This window comes from Drosophila yakuba, chromosome 2R (genome assembly GCF_016746365.2).
Source record: "Drosophila yakuba strain Tai18E2 chromosome 2R, Prin_Dyak_Tai18E2_2.1, whole genome shotgun sequence".
Taxonomy (NCBI): domain Eukaryota; kingdom Metazoa; phylum Arthropoda; class Insecta; order Diptera; family Drosophilidae; genus Drosophila; species Drosophila yakuba.
This window is the reverse complement of record NC_052528.2, coordinates 322,675-342,443: the sequence shown is the minus strand read 5'-3', so window position 1 is coordinate 342,443 and position 19,769 is coordinate 322,675. Positions and strand designations below refer to the sequence as shown.

The 19,769-nt window shown below is 51.2% G+C and overlaps 1 protein-coding gene and 1 long non-coding RNA gene across 2 annotated transcripts; one reads left to right on the top strand and one right to left on the bottom strand.

Moving 5' to 3' along the window:
* The first annotated feature begins 906 nt into the window (after positions 1 to 906).
* LOC122319527 (actin cytoskeleton-regulatory complex protein PAN1-like) lies at positions 907 to 2,076 on the top strand. Its single transcript, XM_043206910.1, has one exon. It carries the CDS (start codon positions 907 to 909, stop codon positions 2,074 to 2,076), a length of 1,170 nt encoding a protein of 389 aa, XP_043062845.1.
* A 287-nt stretch (positions 2,077 to 2,363) lies between these two features.
* On the bottom strand, positions 2,364 to 3,065 carry LOC122319536. Its single transcript, XR_006245141.1, has 4 exons — positions 2,840 to 3,065; positions 2,686 to 2,779; positions 2,530 to 2,614; positions 2,364 to 2,461 (listed from the first exon to the last, which is right to left on the bottom strand). It is a non-coding gene; the product is annotated as an uncharacterized LOC122319536 (long non-coding RNA).
* Positions 3,066 to 19,769: the final 16,704 nt, after the last annotated feature.

Here is a 19,769-nt window from a genome sequence, read left to right as displayed (position 1 = left end):
GCGAGTCTGACAACCATTACAGCGTCAGGCCAAGGCGAGAGTCAACGGCTGCGGACCGCGAGCGAACCAGAGTGTTGCCGCGACAACCACCACCAGGGAAGAGTAGGGCTCCAATTCCAGTTGAAGATGACAGTACCTGAGAGCGGACGAGGCTCGACAACCGTTCTAGCGTCAGGCAAAGGCGAGAGTCAACGGAACAGACGGCGAGTCCGACAACCGTTTTAGCGTCAGGCCAAGGCGAGAGTCAACGGAGGCGGACCACGAGCGGACCAGAATATTGCCTCAACAACCAAACCAGGGGATAATAAGGCCACTAACGGCGGGAAGCGGAGAAACAACGGAACCTGAGAACGGACGAGGGTCGCCAACCGTTCTAGCGTCAGGCCAGGGCGAGAGTCAACGGGTGAAGACTGTAAGGCCAACAACCGTTCTAGCGTCAGGCCAAGGCGAGAGTCAACGAAGGCAGGCCACGAGCGAACCAGAGCACCAGTGAACATTCCCGACGGAAGCGGGACAGAAGGAGACCCGATCCGACTCCAACAACAAAAAAAAACCCACGAATGAAGTAGCAGACTACGGGGCCAGGACTTAGAGACAAAGAGGCCATGCAACCGGGCAATAAGCTCGTTGAATATCCCGAAGAAAGAAGAGAGACGGTACGAGAGTCAAGGAAACAGTACCGTAAGAACGAGCGTCTGGAGTCGGAGACCGACAAAGTCAGACTAAAGGCCGGGCCAGAAACGCCAGCACCAGAGAGCAGATTTCTATCTGCTGGTGGGAAGAGATCGACGCCGACGTAGACCACCGTGGGACATAACGGTAAAGGTCTAAAAGGCGAGAAGCGAAACCGAGGTGTAATGGGAGGCCGAGCGAAGGGCCCAAGTCACAAGAAGTTCGACAACCAAAATGAGCGCAACTACCGTGATGCACCACACGACGAGGCTGGCCGCTAGGTGTCAGAAGGTCAAAGGACCCGTCGAGGGGCAAGGACGGTCGGGGGGTAGGCGTATGCCTAATCCTCGGCCCACCCGAACTCCAAGGCGCGGTGCCGAGGACGAGCGGGGAGAGGACCCGGAGCCCGTGGTCACATCAGACGAAAGCGAGCTGGAGTGGGAGGAGGACCCGAAGGAGGAAAGGAGGACCTGGCGGCTGAAGAGGGCCATGAGCGGGGCCGATAACCGGATCCTTCCGGGGACCGCGCCGGCGTTCGAGGAGGCCAGACAGAACCCTAGAGGGAGCGGGGGGACGTCAGCGGCTATGGCAAACGCCATCGTGAAGATGCGGAAGCTGGAGGCCGACCGAGTGGCGGCCAGGGGAGCCCCACAGTCGGAACGGATGGCAGCGAGGGAGGAGTATGAGGCCGCCAAGGCAGCGCGCGTCCGCATGCAGCAACGGGCGGCCATGGCGGCCATGGCGGCCAGGCACGAAATCCAGCAGAGAGCGAGGACCAAGGAGGAGGAGGAGAGAAGGTGGCTCCAGGAGCTCGAAAGGGCAGAGGAGGAGTGCGCGGCATGGGAGCTGGTCGCCTGGCACGAGGAGGGAGAAGCCGGTGGCAAAGGGGGAGAGGTACCAGCCACTCCGCGGTACATACACTCGGAGGAAGTGATAAAGGAAGAGACCCCGGAGCCGTCCCCACCCCCGTCACCCATAGCGTCGGCGTGGATCCCACCTACGCCCCGGCCACGGCACTGGCCACCCAGCCCCCCACCCAACCCGTTGCCGACCGCCCGTCCACCCACGGCTCCACCAACCCACCCGGAACCCCAGGACCCCGTGGGAGACCAGGACCCTCCGATCCCGCACGCCAGGGAGTCGCACCAAGTGAGGGAGTATACGGAAGGAGGCAGACGATGGCGGCAACAAGTCGTCACGTGGACCTGGCCGGTTACCCCCGAAGGACCTGAGGAAGAAGAGGCGCCGGTCCATGGCGGTGGGGCTCCGCCAACCCCGGACACGACGGCCGAGCTGGAGAAGGGGCCATGGGTGTGGCCATCACCCAAGGACACCCCAAGGCCCGGACTCCAGCGGCAGTCATCCGCTCCAGCGGTTGGTGTACCCGCATCCCGGCCGTCCTAGGTGCGGATGGCATCTGCGTCGGAGGTCCAGCGGTGGGCTCCAATTCCGGAGGCGGAATGGCCCGCGGGAGTCATGGAGGAGCCGGTAATCCGGGACGCCAAGCGCCGAGGTAGCCGCCGGTGCGTGGTCCTGCACCGCGGAAATAAGAGGTTTCGAGTGAGGGTAGCGGCGACGGGGATCCGTTTGTTCGGGCTGGTGAACGAGTGTCCGGGTAGCTGATCCCGCCCGGAGTTGATAATAAAACAAAAAGGAATCCAAAAAGCAAACACAAGAAAACACGTAGCACATTATTTAAAGGGACGGATCACACGAACGCGCACAACACATAGGGTATATTTTGGCATAGGATTTACAGCATGTCAAAAGAATTTCATATGGGCGAAATCTGGAAGAGAAGAGGAGTAAAAGTTAGTGAGCACTTGAAAGAGGTGAAAAGCACCGGCAGGAACTCACGTGTGGGTCGAAGGGCGGCCAGAAAAGGAGTCCTTCCGCGAGTGCCGGTCCTCCTCCAGGAAAAGGGGGTCCATGTCGAGGCCATCTGCAGCAAGGAAGAGCAGGAGGTCAGCAGGCGCAAACACAAGAGAAGGAAAACGTATATAGAGCACTCACGTGTATGCCGAAGGCGAAATCCCGAAGAGAAAGCAGTCATCCGCGGCATCGGGGTCCGTCGAGGGGGGGGGGGGGGTCCGAAGAGAGTCCTAAGCTGCCAAGAGAAAGTGGAATGAAGGAAGGGAAAAGGGAAATTTCGAAGAGAAAAACTTACCTAAAATTCCTTCTGTCGTCAACATTTGCGGAGTCACCATGTGCTTAGGGAAGGGGGCGCCTCGATCACAAGGCGATCGATCGGCACTCGATAGTGTCAATCGATGGGCAAAAACATCGGAAAAAGCAGCACATGACGGGTCACACTACGGAAATACCAGGGTCACCAAGTGGCAACGCCGCCCCAACGGGAGTTATCGGGATCTATCGGTAACAATCGATCAACGGCAAATGGTGTGACCAGATGACGAGAAGACAAAAAATGTGGAATGCGGGAAGAAGAGCGTAGAACGAAGAAGCATCACGGAAGTACGTATGAGCGGCAAGTTTGAAGCTAAGAACGAGGAATACACTCAAAGGAGATCGGCGCTGTGGAATTCGAGACGGAGCTGTGAGCGTTGACGGAATCCCAAGAGTGTTCCGCGGTAACCGCAGGACCGGATTTTAAATTTTCCCGAAGAAAGGGGGAGATGTGAGGAGTTAAACAGTTTGGAGACTCTGGGCTGGAGAAAGAGAGTTTGGAGACTCTAGAGGAAGAGAGTTTGGAGACTCGGGAAATGGAGAGAGAGAGGATGGAGACTCCGGACTTGCTGAAAAGAGAGTTTGGAGAGTCAGCAGGCTTAAAGGCAATTAACGGGACAAATCGAACTTTGGACCGGCCAACGGTAAAATCTTGGACTTTGGATCCGGAGACTGGAGACCAAAGGGATAAACCGTTAGAGGTGGCCTATATAAACAGGCCGAGCGCTGAAAGCGGGACTGACAGTCAAGGAAAGCAAGTGTACGAGTCAGCAACGTAGAACGAAGTCAGCAGAGGAGCTACGACCGTGATAGTCACCAAGGAGCAAGATCGCTACGTCAAGACGTTCGGGACGAGAAGGTCTCCGAACTGAGACGCAGGTAGCTGAGGTCCAAACGACGAAGCACGAGTAGCCAGGAGGCAAACGACAGGAGAGGCCGGATCTAAGCGGGCACCAGAGGAAGCGGCAGGGATTGTGGTGTAGACCCGGTGGACTGTGTAGGAGATCGCGTGCTTGAACCAGGCGATAGCCTGGTGTGTCCGTGCAATCCAAGCAGGCGTGGTACCGGCGCCGCCAGTCCGAACCAGACGTGGGGTGACGCGTTGCTGTTCCACAGGCGTATGCCTTGGGAATCACAGCCGTGAGCTTCCGTGAGTCTGCGTACGACAACAATTCTCAGCCCACGCGACAAGCGCCCATAACGAAGATCCGCGCCACCCAGGACGACGAAAGCAGCAAAACAGGGGAACCAGGCCGCCGAGCAGGACATCCAGGTCCGACCGCGCCGACAGGAGAGAAAGGTAGGGTGGAACGTTCGTCTTTCACTGGGCGTCTTGCTACAGGGACTGCGGCGTATCCGGGCGATAGCGCGGTGCGTCGGAAGGAACTGAACAAGCGTCTGGCGGGACCGGCCGGGACAGAGCAAGGGACAAGAGGTTGTGGCTAGCGAGGCGTATGCCTTTGAGAGCCCGCCAATTGTTCACCCTAGTCTGAGAACGGTGACGCTTCCCTAAGCCCTCGACCTTCCTTCTCGCGCGTCAGCGGCAATACCAGGCGAAGGTCCGACGCTACGACGAGAGAGCAGAGGCGTCCGGACAATTAAAGTGCATTGTAAACTGAGCTTAAATAAAGACCCGAGAACGAAACTGCGAGTGTTATTACTGGTAACCGGGTGATCACGTTATTATATAAATTTGGTGGGACGAACGCACAAACTCTACTGAGCTAGCCGCACGTATTCCGTAGCGAGCAGATAAATAAAATCAGTTCGTTACAAGGTATATGGACAACTGGACAAGTCTTCGTTGGAGTCAGTCACCGAAATCCTGTCAGCTTACCGAAGTGCTGAACGACGAAAGCAGCAAAACAGGGGAACCAGGCCGCCGAGCAGGACATCCAGGTCCGACCGCGCCGACAGGAGAGAAAGGTAGGGTGGAACGTTCGTCTTTCACTGGGCGTCTTGCTACAGGGACTGCGGCGTATCCGGGCGATAGCGCGGTGCGTCGGAAGGAACTGAACAAGCGTCTGGCGGGACCGGCCGGGACAGAGCAAGGGACAAGAGGTTGTGGCTAGCGAGGCGTATGCCTTTGAGAGCCCGCCAATTGTTCACCCTAGTCTGAGAACGGTGACGCTTCCCTAAGCCCTCGACCTTCCTTCTCGCGCGTCAGCGGCAATACCAGGCGAAGGTCCGACGCTACGACGAGAGAGCAGAGGCGTCCGGACAATTAAAGTGCATTGTAAACTGAGCTTAAATAAAGACCCGAGAACGAAACTGCGAGTGTTATTACTGGTAACCGGGTGATCACGTTATTATATAAATTTGGTGGGACGAACGCACAAACTCTACTGAGCTAGCCGCACGTATTCCGTAGCGAGCAGATAAATAAAATCAGTTCGTTACAAGGTATATGGACAACTGGACAAGTCTTCGTTGGAGTCAGTCACCGAAATCCTGTCAGCTTACCGAAGTGCTGAATCGATACAAACATCGGGCCACCCGAAACCTCTTGACAACACAGAATAGCATCCGCTCCACTTCCACTTTTCTGTCGATCAGCACATTAGAGTAAGCACAATGTATCAACCCAAGTTGTAGAGTATGAGAGAAGAAATATAAAGATTCATTCAGATTTTGAACCTAAACTCCAGCAGACGTTTAATTTTGGAAACCACCACCAAATCATTCTTTCAATACTCCACTCTCGAACCTACGTGGCAGTTAACTGGCGCAGTCGGTAGTCGAAGGCCTAAGGACGGGTCAACTAAATTCGTGACGACCAAGGATATGCAGATTTTTCTAATAATAGCGATGTAAGGAATAATAGTGAATAGAGTGCTGACAGTTTTTGGCAATTTGTGTGCGTGGAAAAAAGTTTTTTGCAAATCGATAGAAATTTACAAGACTAATACAAAAATGAAAAAATGAAATGAATCGACAAACTTGCGCTGCTTCTATGTCTTGGGAGTCTATATGCTTAATCTCAACTTTCTAGCTTTTGTAGTTCCTGAGATCTCGACTTTCATACGGACAGACAGACGGACGGACAGACGGACATGGCCAGATCGACTCGGCTATTGATCCTGATCAAGAATATATATACTTTATATGGTCGGAAACGCTTCCTTCTGCCTATTACATACTTTTCAACGAATCCCTTTTACTCTACGAGTAACGGATATAATAATAATAATATAAGGAAAGCTGGATTAAGTTAAGCTGAAATGATATAAAGTAAAATGCTAATTAATTAAGGCAATAAATTATGGAAGCCAAAGAGCTAACCTTCTTATGTAATAGCAGAAGAAGCAGCACTGTAACACACTGGGCAGCTGCCTAGCATGAGGACGAGTCTAGTTGATTATAAGGATAGTGTGGTAGCCATTCACATGTATTAGGCGGCGCACCGTAACGCACAGTGCCTGCCTAGCTTAGGGATGGTTATACAGAGATATATTGGTTGGAAGGGTTAATTGGTAGGATTAAGGCTTAGGGCTAATTGGTAGGATAATTGTTAGGATAATTAGAATAGGGTTTGGAATTTAGGGTAATATATAAGTAGGAATAATAAACTAGGAAAAGATTATGGGCACATAAACTAAGCACATAACATCAGGCCCGCAACACCGGCGGCCAAGCTCCGCAACACGGGCTCAGCAACACCGCAACATCAGGCCCGCAACACGGGCGACAACACTTGTGCGGCCGCGGCCCGCCGATCGAGGAGTTGGAATTAGACCGCTGAGCTAAATGGATGCCCCCCCGGGAATCTACAATACCAGTGGTTACGTGAACAGGAGTGGTACACCGACCGCCCCGACTGGACGATTACCGGAGGATAAGGACGAAGGACACCTGAGACTGGCGGCCATCATGTATAGGCTGGTCATCATCCCGGAGGAGTAAATTTGGGGTGAGCCGGGCCTCGGGCCGACCACCCTGACTGGGAAACTTGTGTGTGTGTGTGTAGAGAAATTAACAGCGACTAGTTCTAGGGATTAATATAAAAATAAAGAACTGTGAATATATAAGACCGAAAACAGGACAATTTCAATCCTTTCTCCCTAAGTCTCCTTCCCCCCTTCGAGCCCCATTCGCAAGCGGCCCCTCGCATCGCATCCGTTTTCCCGGATGAGACTTCTCCCACTCTAGCCCCGCTCGGGAAATGGCCTCGCATACCGCAGCCGTTTTCCCGGACGAGACTCTCTCTTCTAGCCCCGTTCGGGGAACGGCCCCGCGTACCACAGCAGTTCTCCGGTGTGGGAGAACGCCCCAGCGGCGACCCTCATCTCCTTACGAAGTTATGACACTAAAGAAGGCCTTGGTGAGTCTAGCCAAGACCAGTGAGAACAGTTTACTGGTAAGGAGCGAAAAAATTAAATGGTATGAGAAGATGGTGCTAACCGCCTACAGGAAAACAGGCATTTGGTCGCAGTACCCGTGGGGAGAAAACAATCCTCCTCCTTTTCCAATGCCGTTTGCCTTACCAAACAAAAATGGATGGTCGGACTTCGGAGTTGCATACCCAATGATGGGATGCAAGCTATCAAAGACCATATAGCAATTACCAAACTCCAGATGGATTCAGAACAAAATAAACCGGGATGGGCAGTGAAATGGCTATAATAGTAACAATTATAACACAACTATAATAATGGATATGACAACAACAATGGCAGGGGACAGCTAGCGATTGAACCAACAAACGCAGAAGGCAGATGTCCAAGAATTCAAACAATTCGGGACCGTCCAGGTTTGAGGTAGCAAATGTGAAACAAAAGATTAATTTTGAGGTCTATAGACCATCAGAATTGTATACAATAGAAGCAGAATCGAAAAGGGTTATATCTTTTCCGGTGCGATTGAAGGATGGGGACTTCTTAATAAACAGAACCATATTAAAAGAGGACATCGAGATTTCGGAAGGTATCTATAGGACAGTGTCAGGACGAAGCTTGATAGAGGTGACGAATTATGCGGAATAGGACCAGGAGTTATTTTTGGAGGAACCGATAAATGTTGTTGAATTTAGGATCACAAAACATTTCGAACTAAAAACTATAGAAGAGGAAAGGAACGGAAATAGTAGCGTTCTGTTTGACAAGATTAAAACAGACTATTTGAGCAAGGAGGAGCTCGGAGAGCTTCACAGAATTTGTAGGAAGTACCCAGGAATATTTCACAAAGACGGGGACAACTTGCCTGGACAACTGGACAGCATTAAATAAGGACGATATTCCCATATATGCTAGACCCTTTAGATATGCGTTTAAGGAAAGACAAGAGGTGAGAAGACAGTTGGAAAAGCTACTATACCAGAAGGTAATTAGATATAGCCATTCACCGTGAAGTGCTCCAGTCTGGCTGGTGTCTACAAAAAGGATGCCTCAGGTGAAAGAAAATGACGAATGGTAGTGGATTATAGGAAGTTGATTGAGAAGGTGATTAAGGATAGATCTTCAATGAGGTATTGGATAGCCTAGGTAGAGCTAAGTACTTCTCGACGTTGGAAGCGGACATCATCAGGAACATTCAGGACATTCCGAAAACGGCCTTCTCCCTCATTTCGAGTACGTCCGAATGCCGTTCGGTTTGAACAATGCTCCTCCAACCTTTCATCTCCTGATGAATAAAATTTTTGGGAAGTTGTTAGGTATATGTTGTCACATTTATATGGACGACATCATGGTGTTCTCAGCATCCTTGCAGGACCACATTACGGACATGTTTCATGTCTAAGAGCTATAATGAACAACGCAGACATAATTGTGAGGAGTCTTAAAACTCCCCATAAATCCGGGTGCAGGAGATCGGCATATCAACAGCGAAGACGGCCGGAATGCGAGAAGAGTCAAGGTCGGTCAGGTCAAACGGTAAACAATGGACCTTGGACCCCGGCAAAGCGGAGAGACCGTGAACTAACGGTACCGCGCTGGACCTTGGACTCGAGTCGGCCAAGGGCACAAAGGTCGAACGGTAACGGTGCGGACTTTGGACAAGCACAAAGAGGACGCACCGTAAACTAATGGGACATGTGTTGGAACATGTACCCGAGTGAGCTAGGGCTATAAAAGAGACGGCGCAGGCGCGAAGAGCCCTACAGCCACACAGTACGCGGACATTCAATAAGAAAGTACGCGGAGTGCCACACGGGCAGACAGCCGATCCGGAACAGTGCGTGGAGAGCTACCCAGCGACGCGAACAAGTGAAAGTACAAGTGCGCCGAAGCGCGCATCCAAAGAGGATCTTCGCAAGGAAGGACCAGCGAAGGACAAGCAAACACCAGGACCTGGCGTGGTCAGAAAGGGACGGTGGAGTCAGTGGACGCAAAGGTGGTTCGGGGAGAAGCTCTAGATGATCTTACGGACGATACACCCTACCCCATAACATCCTCAGCCCCGGCCAAGCCTGCAGGTTGGTCCTTTGGCAAGGGCAACGAGTGCCTGGCTTACGCAAGAAGGGACGGTGGAGTCAGTGGTCGCAAAGGTGGTTCGGGGAGACGCTCCAGCTGACCTTACGGAAGATACACCCCGCCCCATAAGATCCTAAGTCCAGTCAAGGCGGCACGGATACGCCACCGAGAGCGACGCGGGACCAGCGAAGTTTTCTTCACAACGAAAGAGCAACGACGCGCGTCCGAAGGCGAGGATCACAGGATTCTCTTTATCAAGTCACTGAATAAAGGTGGTTTAAATCTGAAACTCTGGCTTCTCTTTGGTCGGGCAATCACACAAATCATAAATTTGGTGGGACGAACAAACAAACTCTCTGAGCTAGCCGTTGCAATTCGTGGCGAGAAGAAACTAAGAAATCAGTTCGTTACATCTGGCGCTGAACCGTGATTGTCTTGGCCAAAAGAACAGAGGGGAGGATGGGGAAATCTTGGCTATACAGCCTGAAAAAGGATGATTTCCCGGCGATAGCGGCCGCCCTAGGGATCAAGCTGGAGGGGTACGCGAAGGACGCTGTCCGCATTCATCCAGCAGACCACAGACGACCGAAACGGTCGCCATACTGGAGGCGTTGGAGAGAAAGTATGCAAGGAGACCGGCCGTGGAAGTCACCGGCGTGGAAGGCCTGATGAGGGGCCTCGATGTCAACAGCATGATGGAGGCCAGCGGGAGCAGACCCGAAAGGCAGGAAGTCGGGAGTGAACGGCGGGAAAACAGCCGCGAGAGGAGGGAGAGGCGGGAGTCCAGCCGCGATCGGCGAGACAACACAAGAGGGGCCCCTTAAGATTACGCGAAGGGGGCGAAGCAGGTGCGGGAGTGGAGCTTCCGGTACGACGGTCACGACAAGCCATTGGAGTTCCTGGAGCAGATGGAAAGTGGTTCATCGCCAACACCGCCCGTTCGAGTGCCGGTACCTGGATGCCCTGAAGGCCCTGGCCGATGAGTTCGAAGAACTGGACATCCAAAAAGAACGGTTTGAGTCAGAGCAGACTCACAGGGCCCGCCACCAGCGGGATTTCCCAAGAGGGGAACAAAACGCGGTGTGCAGAAGGTGCCAAGAAGACCACATGGGACCGTCGAGGCGCGAAGCGAACGGGCGAGGGCCGGACCCTGTGCGGCGGGGGTTTGTGTTGAACCCAGCAGATGCCTGCCATAGAGCCAGGTAGCAAGGACCAATGGATGCGGGAGTGGCGGAACCGCCCGATCACCTTCAGCTGGACGTGCGGGAGAATCGGCCAGAGGACCGTAGAGTGCTGCCCGAGATCGGGAAACGCCACTCGACCCCAGCCTCAGAGGGGCAACCAGGGTTCGCAAGGTGCTGCCCCTCAAAATTAATGGGCCAGCTGAAGGCGGAAGAAAGGCAACTGACCGCCACCGTGCTCATAGATGGAGTGGAAATTAAGGCCACGATGGACACCGGAGCCTTAGCTAGTTTTATTAGCGAAGAGTTGGCGGACAAGTTGCGGTCGGCGGGAGAGGTCGTATCCACAAGGAGAGAAGTGCGAATGGCTGATGGACGATATGAGGAGGTCACATCGCTGCTCGAAGTGGACATAGGACTGGAAGAGAGGACCGTCAGAATGCAACTGCTAATCCTCTATAACATCATCGATGCTCTACTACTGGGTTGGGATTTCCTAACGAAAGTTGGAGCCAGAATAGAGTGCGCGGGACTAAGCGTAACGATACCGGAGGGACAGGCAGTTCGAAGCAGTCAACGCGAGGCGCTGTCAGTGGCAATCGTGGAGGGGACGACAGACTTCGCGGAGGACGATATTGACGGATTCCTGAAGTCAGAGTTAGCAGAGTTGGGTGCAAGAAGAGTGCAAGGGACGTCAACGGTGGCTACAACCCAAGAACCCGAAGATGCAGGTGGAGATCAACGCCAAGGTCGACGAGTTGTTACAGAAAGGGTGCATCGAGCCGTCTAGGAGCCCGTACAGCTCTCCCATAGTGATGGTGAAATAGAAGACGGGGCAATGGCGGTTGTGCGTGGATTTCCGCCAAATAAACGCGAAGTCCGTGAAGGACGCGTACCCAATGCCAATGATTAACTACATCCTGGATCAATTAAGAGAGGCGAAGTACATAAGCAGCCTGGATTTGAAGGACGGGTACTGGCAGATTCCGTTGGCAGCGGCAAGTCGGCAATATACGGCATTTACGGTGCCGAGAAAGGGCCTATTTCAGTGGAAAGTAATGCCATTCGGACTGCACTCCGCATCAGCAACGTTCCAGCGGGCGTTGGACCAGGTGAGAGGACCCGAGATGATGCCACACGCCTTTGTGTACCAGGATGACATAATTGTAATCGGACGGACAGCCAGACAAGAACACAAGCGCAAACTGAAAGAGGTTTTCCGGAGGCTAAGGGCGGCAAACCTGAAAGTTAACGCGGATAAGTGCAAGTTCTTCCGAAAGGAGCTACAATACTTGGGTCACCGCGTGACGGATCAAGGCATCGGAACGGATCCGGAGAAAGTAGCGGCAATAGCACAGCTGAAGCCCCCGGGAAACGTGAAGGAGCTGTGACAGTACCTAGGAGTTGCATCGTGGTACAGACGTTTTGTACCGGATTTTGCAACGCTGGTGCAACCGCTGAACGCGCTCCAACAATACGATTTTGAAAGGGCCAGCTGAACATCGTCGCGGACGCCCTGTCGAGACAGCCGCTGCAGGAAACTAGCCGCAGGATAACGGCGAGAGAAGAAGGGCACTCGAACGAGAAGCAGGAATGCAGGTGGATAGAAGAGATGCGGAGGCATCTCAAAAGTACCCAGACTACCTAGAGGAGGCCGGCCAGTTGTACAGGCACATTCCGCACCGGGCAGGAAATGAGGATGTGGTGTCATGGAAGCTGTGTGTACGAGTATCAACCAGGGAGAGGCAGCGCGTCATGGCCGATAACCACAACATGCCGACGGCAGGATATCTGGGAAGTCGGAAGACAATTGCGAGGGTGGCAGCCAGGTATCACTGGCCAGGAATGCACCGAGACATAAGAAGGTACGTGCGGAACTGCAAGAGCTGCATGAGGTACAAGCCTAACCAGCTGAAAGCAGCCGGAAAAATGCTGACCCAGGTGCCAGAAGAACCATGGGCCACCGTGTGTGCGGATTTTGTGGGTCAAAACACGGGAATTCGATGCTGCTGGTCCTGGTGGACAGGTTCTCCAAGTGAACCGAGATCGTTCCGATGCGTAGGGCGATCACCAAGACGCTACGAAAGGCTGTGCTAGAGCGACTAGTGGCCAGATACGGGGTGCCAAAAGTTATGATCACGGACAACGGAGTCCAGTTCACGAGCAGGGCGTTCAAGAGAATTTTGGAGGAGCTGGGTGTGAGACACCAGCTCACGGCTCCATATACTCCACAAAAAAACCCGACAGAAAGGGCCAACAGGACCGTGAAAACAATGATCGTGCATTTCACAGGGGCCGATCAGAGGACATGGGACGAGAATTGGCCGGAGCTGCAGCTGGCGGTAAACACGAGGGTTCGCGGAGACCACCAGATACTCGCCGGCATTTATAACGCAGGGAAGAGAACCGACAGGTGTACACAGAAAAACTGAAGGAGATCTTCGAACTGGTTCGGAGAAATATGGAAAAGGCAGCGCAGGACCAGGAGCGCCACTATAATCTCCGAAGAAGGCCGTGGAAACCCAAGGTGGGAGAAACAGTATGGGCCGAAGAGCACCACCTGTCGAAAGCAGTTGAGGGCGTCGCGGCGAAACTGGCACCAAGGTTTGACGGGCCGTTCAAAATTAAGAAATTCACGTCACCAGTAATTTGTGTATTGATGCACGCGACAACCAAAAACACAAAAACGGCTCATATTAGCGACCTAAAGCCAGGAAGCGCGGGCGCCGGTGGGCCAGAGGACACCGAAAAACAATAATAAAACCCTTTAGTGAAGATGGGGGAAGACGCAACCACAACAGCCGAAGGCCGTGGAAACCCAAGGTGGGAGAAACAGTATGGGCCGAAGAGCACCACCTGTCGAAAGCAGTCGAGGGCGTCGCGGCGAAACTGGCACCAAGGTTTGACGGGCCGTTCAAAATTAAGAAATTCACGTCACCAGTAATTTGTGTATTGATGCACGCGACAACCAAAAACACAAAAACGGCTCATATTAGCGACCTAAAGCCAGGAAGCGCGGTCGCCGGCGGGCCAGAGGACACCGAAAAACAATAATAAAACCCTTTAGTGAAGATGGGGGAAGACGCAACCACAACCGCCATTGCTGAAGCCACCACCACCACCGACGCCGCAGAAACAGCAACAGCCGACGCCGTAGCCGCCGAAGCCGGAGCCACAACAACAAGGGTTGCCGCAGCCACAGCCGTCGTTGCCGCCGACGTCGCCGCCGACGCAGCCGCATCCCCCACCACCGCCACCGCCGCCAGCACCGCCGACGCAACCGCATACACCACCACCACCACGCGCACCGACACCGCAGCCAGCACCACCCACGCCGCCGCCTGCAGACGCTGCGCACAATCGGCATTGGCGGCCGCCTGTGGCACCAGCAGACCGGGTGGTCGAGGAGGCAGAGACCCAGGCAGGCAGACGGCATAAGGACCGCTGGGCCAAACCGTTCATGCTGAACGGCCAGCGGCTCTGCCTAAAGGTGCGTCGCGGCGGTTAAATAAGGGTGTACGTACCCCAATAAAAGATGTAAATGAGGGAATCAGCGAGTTGATTGGGACAGGGGAGGGCGATGGGCACAACATTGCTCACTTGTAAAAAAAAGGTGCGAAGACATCCGCAGCAGCCAAGGTCAGGCACGCGGGCCAGCAGACGGACGCGGGCCGGCAAGTCAACGCGAGGCTGCCGGAGGCGCGGAAACGAAGAGGACCTCCAGGGCGCTTGGATCCAGGGGCAGCAGCCCGGAGCATGCAGGGGCATTCATCGTTGGGTTCTCGCAGAAGGGCCTCCAGGGCGCTTGGGTCCAGGGCCAGCCACCCCGGAGCATCAAGAGGCATTTCATCAAGTGGGTGGAGCTAGAAACGGAAGAGACGATAAGTAAATATGGCGATTTATACGAAAAAAGCCGCAAACTTACCTCCATTGAGCTGCAACACCGAAATCCAAGTGCGTACGGAAAATCGGGATGGGGGCGCTACGATAATAGCGGTCGATCGATAGTGAGATCGATAGGGAACAAAAATATTTTATAATTTATATTTTATAATATTTTATATTGATTTTTTACACGCTGTCACACTATTGAGAACAATCGGCACGAAATCGGAAAATCGATAGGAAAATGAAGTGGCAACGCCGGTCGCCAATATCGATAGCTCGATCGCGCAATCGGCGACGGGACAACATCGATGAGAATAGGAAGTGGCAACGCCGGTGGCCAACATCGATAAATCGATCGTGGTGAGTATCGGTGGAGTTGCCAGAGATGAAAAGCGAAGAGAAGGCAAGAAGTTTGAATACCGAGCTTGTGACCATAAGCAGACGGCAACAGATGCAGGAAGCTGGAGAAGGGCGCGAGGATCAAGATGCCGAGAAGAGACGTCGAACGACAGGGTCTACTATGCTGAGGCTGCCGGGCTGAGATCAAGAAGGCGCAGGTCGAAGAGAGTAGGAAGGATCGACTTAGTTCGAGGATCAAGATGCCACGTCGAGATGCTGAAAAACAGGGTCAAATAGGCTGAGACGGAAAGGCTGCGATCAGGAAGGCGCAAGGCTGTTCGAGATGCCAAGTCAAGACGCTGAACGACGGGGTCTAATAGGCTGCGACTGCCAGGCTGAGAACGAAGGGCGCGGGGTCGACGAGAGGAGAACGTGGAAGCTGCCTATGCAGGAGATCGGAATAGCAACAGGGAAGACGTCCGGAATGCGAGAAGAGTCATGGTCGGTCAGGTCAAACGGTAAACAATGGACCTTGGACCCCGGCAAAGCGGAGAGACCGTGAACTAACGGTACCGCGCTGGACCTTGGACTCGAACCTGCCTAGGGTGCAAAGGTCGAACGGTAACGGTGCGGACTTTGGACAAGCACATAGAGGACGCACCGTGAACTAACGGGACATGTGTCGGACCTTGTACCCGAGTGAGCCGTTCGCAAAAAGGAAAATAACGGGATTCCCGCGGGTTATAAAAGAGACGGCACAGGCGCAGCTCATGACAGTCAATGAGAAGTGCGCGGAGAGCCATACAGCCACACAGTACGCGGAGTACACGGACATTCAATAAGAAAGTACGCGGAGTGCCACACGGACAGACAGCCGATCCGGAACCGTGCGTGGAGAGCTACTCAGCGACGCGAACAAGTGAAAGTACAAGTGCGTCGAAGCGAGCATCCAAAGAGGATCTCCGCAAGGAAGGACCAGCGAAGGACAAGCAAACACCAGGACCTGGCGTGGTCAGAAAGGGACGTTGGAGTCAGTGGACGCAAAGGTGGTTCGGGGAGAAGCTCTAGCTGATCTTACGGACGAAACACCCTACCCCATGACATCCTAAGCCCCGGACAAGCCCGCAGGTTGGTCCTTTGGCAAGGGCAACGAGTGCCTGGCTTACGCAAGAAGGGACGGTGGAGTCAATGGTCGCAAAGGTGGTTCGGGGAGACGCTCTAGGTGATCTTACGGACGATACACCCTGCCCCATGACATCCAAAGTCCAGCCGAGCCGGCACGGATACGCCACCGAGAGCGACGCGGGACCAGCGAAGCCTTCTTCACGACGAAAGAGCGACGACGCGCATCCGAAGGTGAGGACCACAAGATTCTTTTTATCAAGCGACACTGAATAAAGGTGGTTTAAATCTGAAACTCTGTCTTCTCTTTGGTCGGGCAACAAACGGGACGAACAAACAAACTCTCTGAGCTAGCCGTTGCAATTCGTAGCGAGCAGAAACTAAGAAATCAGTTCGTTACATAATATTCTCTATCCGTTTGCCGATATTTAAAAAGAAATACTTTTCGTACTACTGATAGTAATATTCATCGTGGCCTGTTTCCCAAAGAAGACAACAATTTTCACACCAGAGGTTACACCACGTGCCACCTTCACACTCACCATCGCTTCACCTGCTACAGTAGCGGCTACTATATCCCCGCTATGGTCATGGATCAGTCTGAGGGGGGAGGATTTACCGCCTCAGCATTCACCCTCGACGGTCCCCCGCCAAATCCGCTTCGACAACCAGAAATCTAGAGGGCACCAAGAAATACTTAGTTGCGACCCACTCGAACGCTGAGACATAGTATCAACAAACACAGAAACGCTGCATCGGCGACCACTTGAAACGCTGAGTCGTTGCAGAATGGTGCAAAAGATACATATGCTGTACTAAAATCAAATTTTTGATGACAACAGACCGTGATTCAAATCGGTTCAGTATTTTAGAAGTTACACGTGTTCAAAGTTTAACCTTTTTTGGGTGGCAAAAAAAATCAGGTATTTTTTGTAGATAATTCGGACTTTGCGGTCGATTTTTACGTAAAATATGTAAAATATGTAAATATATGGTTATGGTCTCCCATCAAATCTCGGTAAAAACAAGGTACAATAAATGTATAATATATTCAACTTTAATGGAGTATATACATCAATTTCCTACCATTCTTGGGGTTTGGAGTATGAGGTGTTGTTCTTGAATATGTTCTTTATCAGAATCAAAAGAGAACGGGTCCCAAACGTCCGACCCCGAATTTCCCAGGCAAAAGATACTTTCAACTCAGCGTAAAAAACGCGCGGCTTGGTGCAAATTCTGCTAAAGGCGCAGCCGCTACGAAATTGTACGGCGGGCATTTATTTTTTCCTGTATTGGCGGCTTGTTTTTCAATCCCTGACTTTGTAACAATTTTAAATGAATGTATAATGATTAACTATTCTACAAAAATATAAAATTAAGTAAAATTAAATGATTTTTTTTTGTATTATTTGTAAAAAAAATAGGTAAAACTAGATGAAATAAAAAATATATGAATTTAATTTTTTAACATTTATTTAGTTTTTGTTCTTAAAACATTAAATATGTACCACATTAGCATTTGCAGAGAAAACAAATGATAATGAAATTGATTAAAAAAATGGAGAAAACTGCCTCCAAAAAACATTAATTTTCGAGTATAAAATCTACTATTTATCACACCATATTGTATGAATCGAAAGGTACTAAAATTAATTTTCATTCAAAAATATGAAAATATCTCAACTGGTTCAAAAGTTATGATTTTTGTAACCCAAAAGTATCTAAGGCGTCACTGTGTGTTGTATCGATTAGCACGTGAGATGCTGAATCAATACAAACATTGGGCCAACCGGAATCTCTTGACGACACAGAATCGCATCCGCTCCACTTCTGTCGATCAGCACATTAGAGTAAGCACAATGTATCAACCCAAGTTGTAGAGTATGAGAGAAAACTAGAGCATCGTCCAGTTGCCAAGGCTCAATGCAAGGTTTTCATTAAGGAGTACTTGCAGATGGGACGTATGTTAAAAGTTTTAACAGACGCATCAAATTCCTGTCTGTATTTTTGTCCTCATCATTTTGTCATGAAAGAGGACATCGCCACCACAAAGCATCCCGTCGTGTTTGATAGATCGGCGTCAACTTCTTCAGGATACTCCTTAAACGATGATTGAGCCAAAAAGTTCCAGATTCTTCTTCGTTTTCGCTCGCATCCAGTTGCAATTACAGGAGACATCTGTAAAATGTACCGGTGTGTCAGGGTATCGCCCGAAGATAGCTACTTCCAGTGCATTGTGTGAAGAGATTCTCCTCAAGATGCTCTGTGCGTGGGTAAGCTGGACATTGTTACGTATGGCACGAAGCGTGCTTCTACCTACCTGTGGGGTCGATGCATCAGTTGTCTATGGATGAGAAGTGTGGGATACTGTTACGTAAGGCACGACGCCTGCTTCTTACCTATCTGTGAGGTCGATGCATCAGTTGTCTATGGATGAGGATGTGAGTACTGAGATTCTTCGCCGTGACTTTAATGTTAAAGATTTGATATCTGGTGTCAGCTCCAGCCATCAACATAATGCAGCAGACGGCTTTTTTGGAAGGAGTTTCGGAAGATGAGTTTCCTTCTTAAAGTTTGGCGGTGGAAGCGACTTTACAACCGCTAGGCCTCGCCTGGAACGCGGAGTCTGATCAGCAGTTGTTTTCATTTTCAACGCTTCAATCAACTTTAAGACCTTGCCGACGTTCAGTTTTATCCGCAATCGTTGGTTTGGTTGTCCCAGTTATCACAAGGTCCTAGATTTTTCTTTAGGTGCTGTTCAAGAAAAAGTTGTCCTGGGACGAAAGCCTTCCTTTGGAACAAAACACAGAATGGCAAGATATATGCTGTAGTTCGGAATGTCTCATTCCCACGATTGACCCTTTCTTCAAGCTCTCAATTAGAGATTCATGGATTTGGCGATGGCAGCATTGACGCTTATAGAGCCTGTGTATATGTCGTGTTTAGGAGACAATCTCACAGCAGCCACTTACTTTGTTCAAAGTCTTGAGTGGCCCCTTTGAAACCCCTAAAAGTGACAAAACTTAAGCTTTGCGGAGTTCGGCCTATAGCTGAAATCTGTAAATTGCACGTATTCGAAGGGAAATTCTACTGCTTGTGCGACTTAACTGTGGTGCATTCTTGGATCCAGGAGGCTCCTTCAAGATTCAACGTGTTTATAGCAAACCGAATGGCCGAGGCTCATGCTTGTAAAATGCTGCGTCTGGTTCAGCACGCTCAGTTAATGGAATGATATTAAATCCTTGCAAGCCAAAGGGGTGGTACCAGCAGCAGGTTTTCTGGACCCGACTGAAGGAAGAGTATTTAACCATACTGCAGCGGTAATCGAAGTGACGCACTCCCAAGCCTGCGTTAGTTGTGGATGACGTGGTCCTCGATAAGGATGAATGTTTGCCGCCCTGAAGTGTCCTTTAGCCGTTGAGCTGCTACCTGCAAGAAATGAATGCAGTTTAAAGCCACGTTTCCAGCGGAGGGAGTATGTCGGGTCTTTCAGCAGCCAACAGCACCTAAACTTGCGTTCCGATGTTGTCAACAAAGAAGAAAACAATTAGTCCATGGCACCTCAACTTTATCTATGCGGAATAGCTGCAGATCGCGCTATATTGTACTCTCGCCTGCATCATTGTCGTTGCGATATGCTGTTCGCTTTGTAATACACTAACTCTCGTTTTCGTACCCAAAAAATAATTAAATTTGTTTGAATTCGCTTAAATCGTCTTTCATTTGCAAAAAAGGCTAATACAAATTCTTAATAGCTCAACGCCATGTTTTTCACAATTGTGTAAGCTATAACAAAAAAAAACTACTGAACCGATCATCTAGCATTCATTTTAAGGAGCATAAAAATACATTTTTAGAACCTCTTTGACAAAAATTACGACATTTTTTTTTTTAAATGTTTTCGAATTTTGAAAGGATTTTAGATAGATGACAAAAAACATTTCTGAGTACAAAAACAAGAGAGAACGCT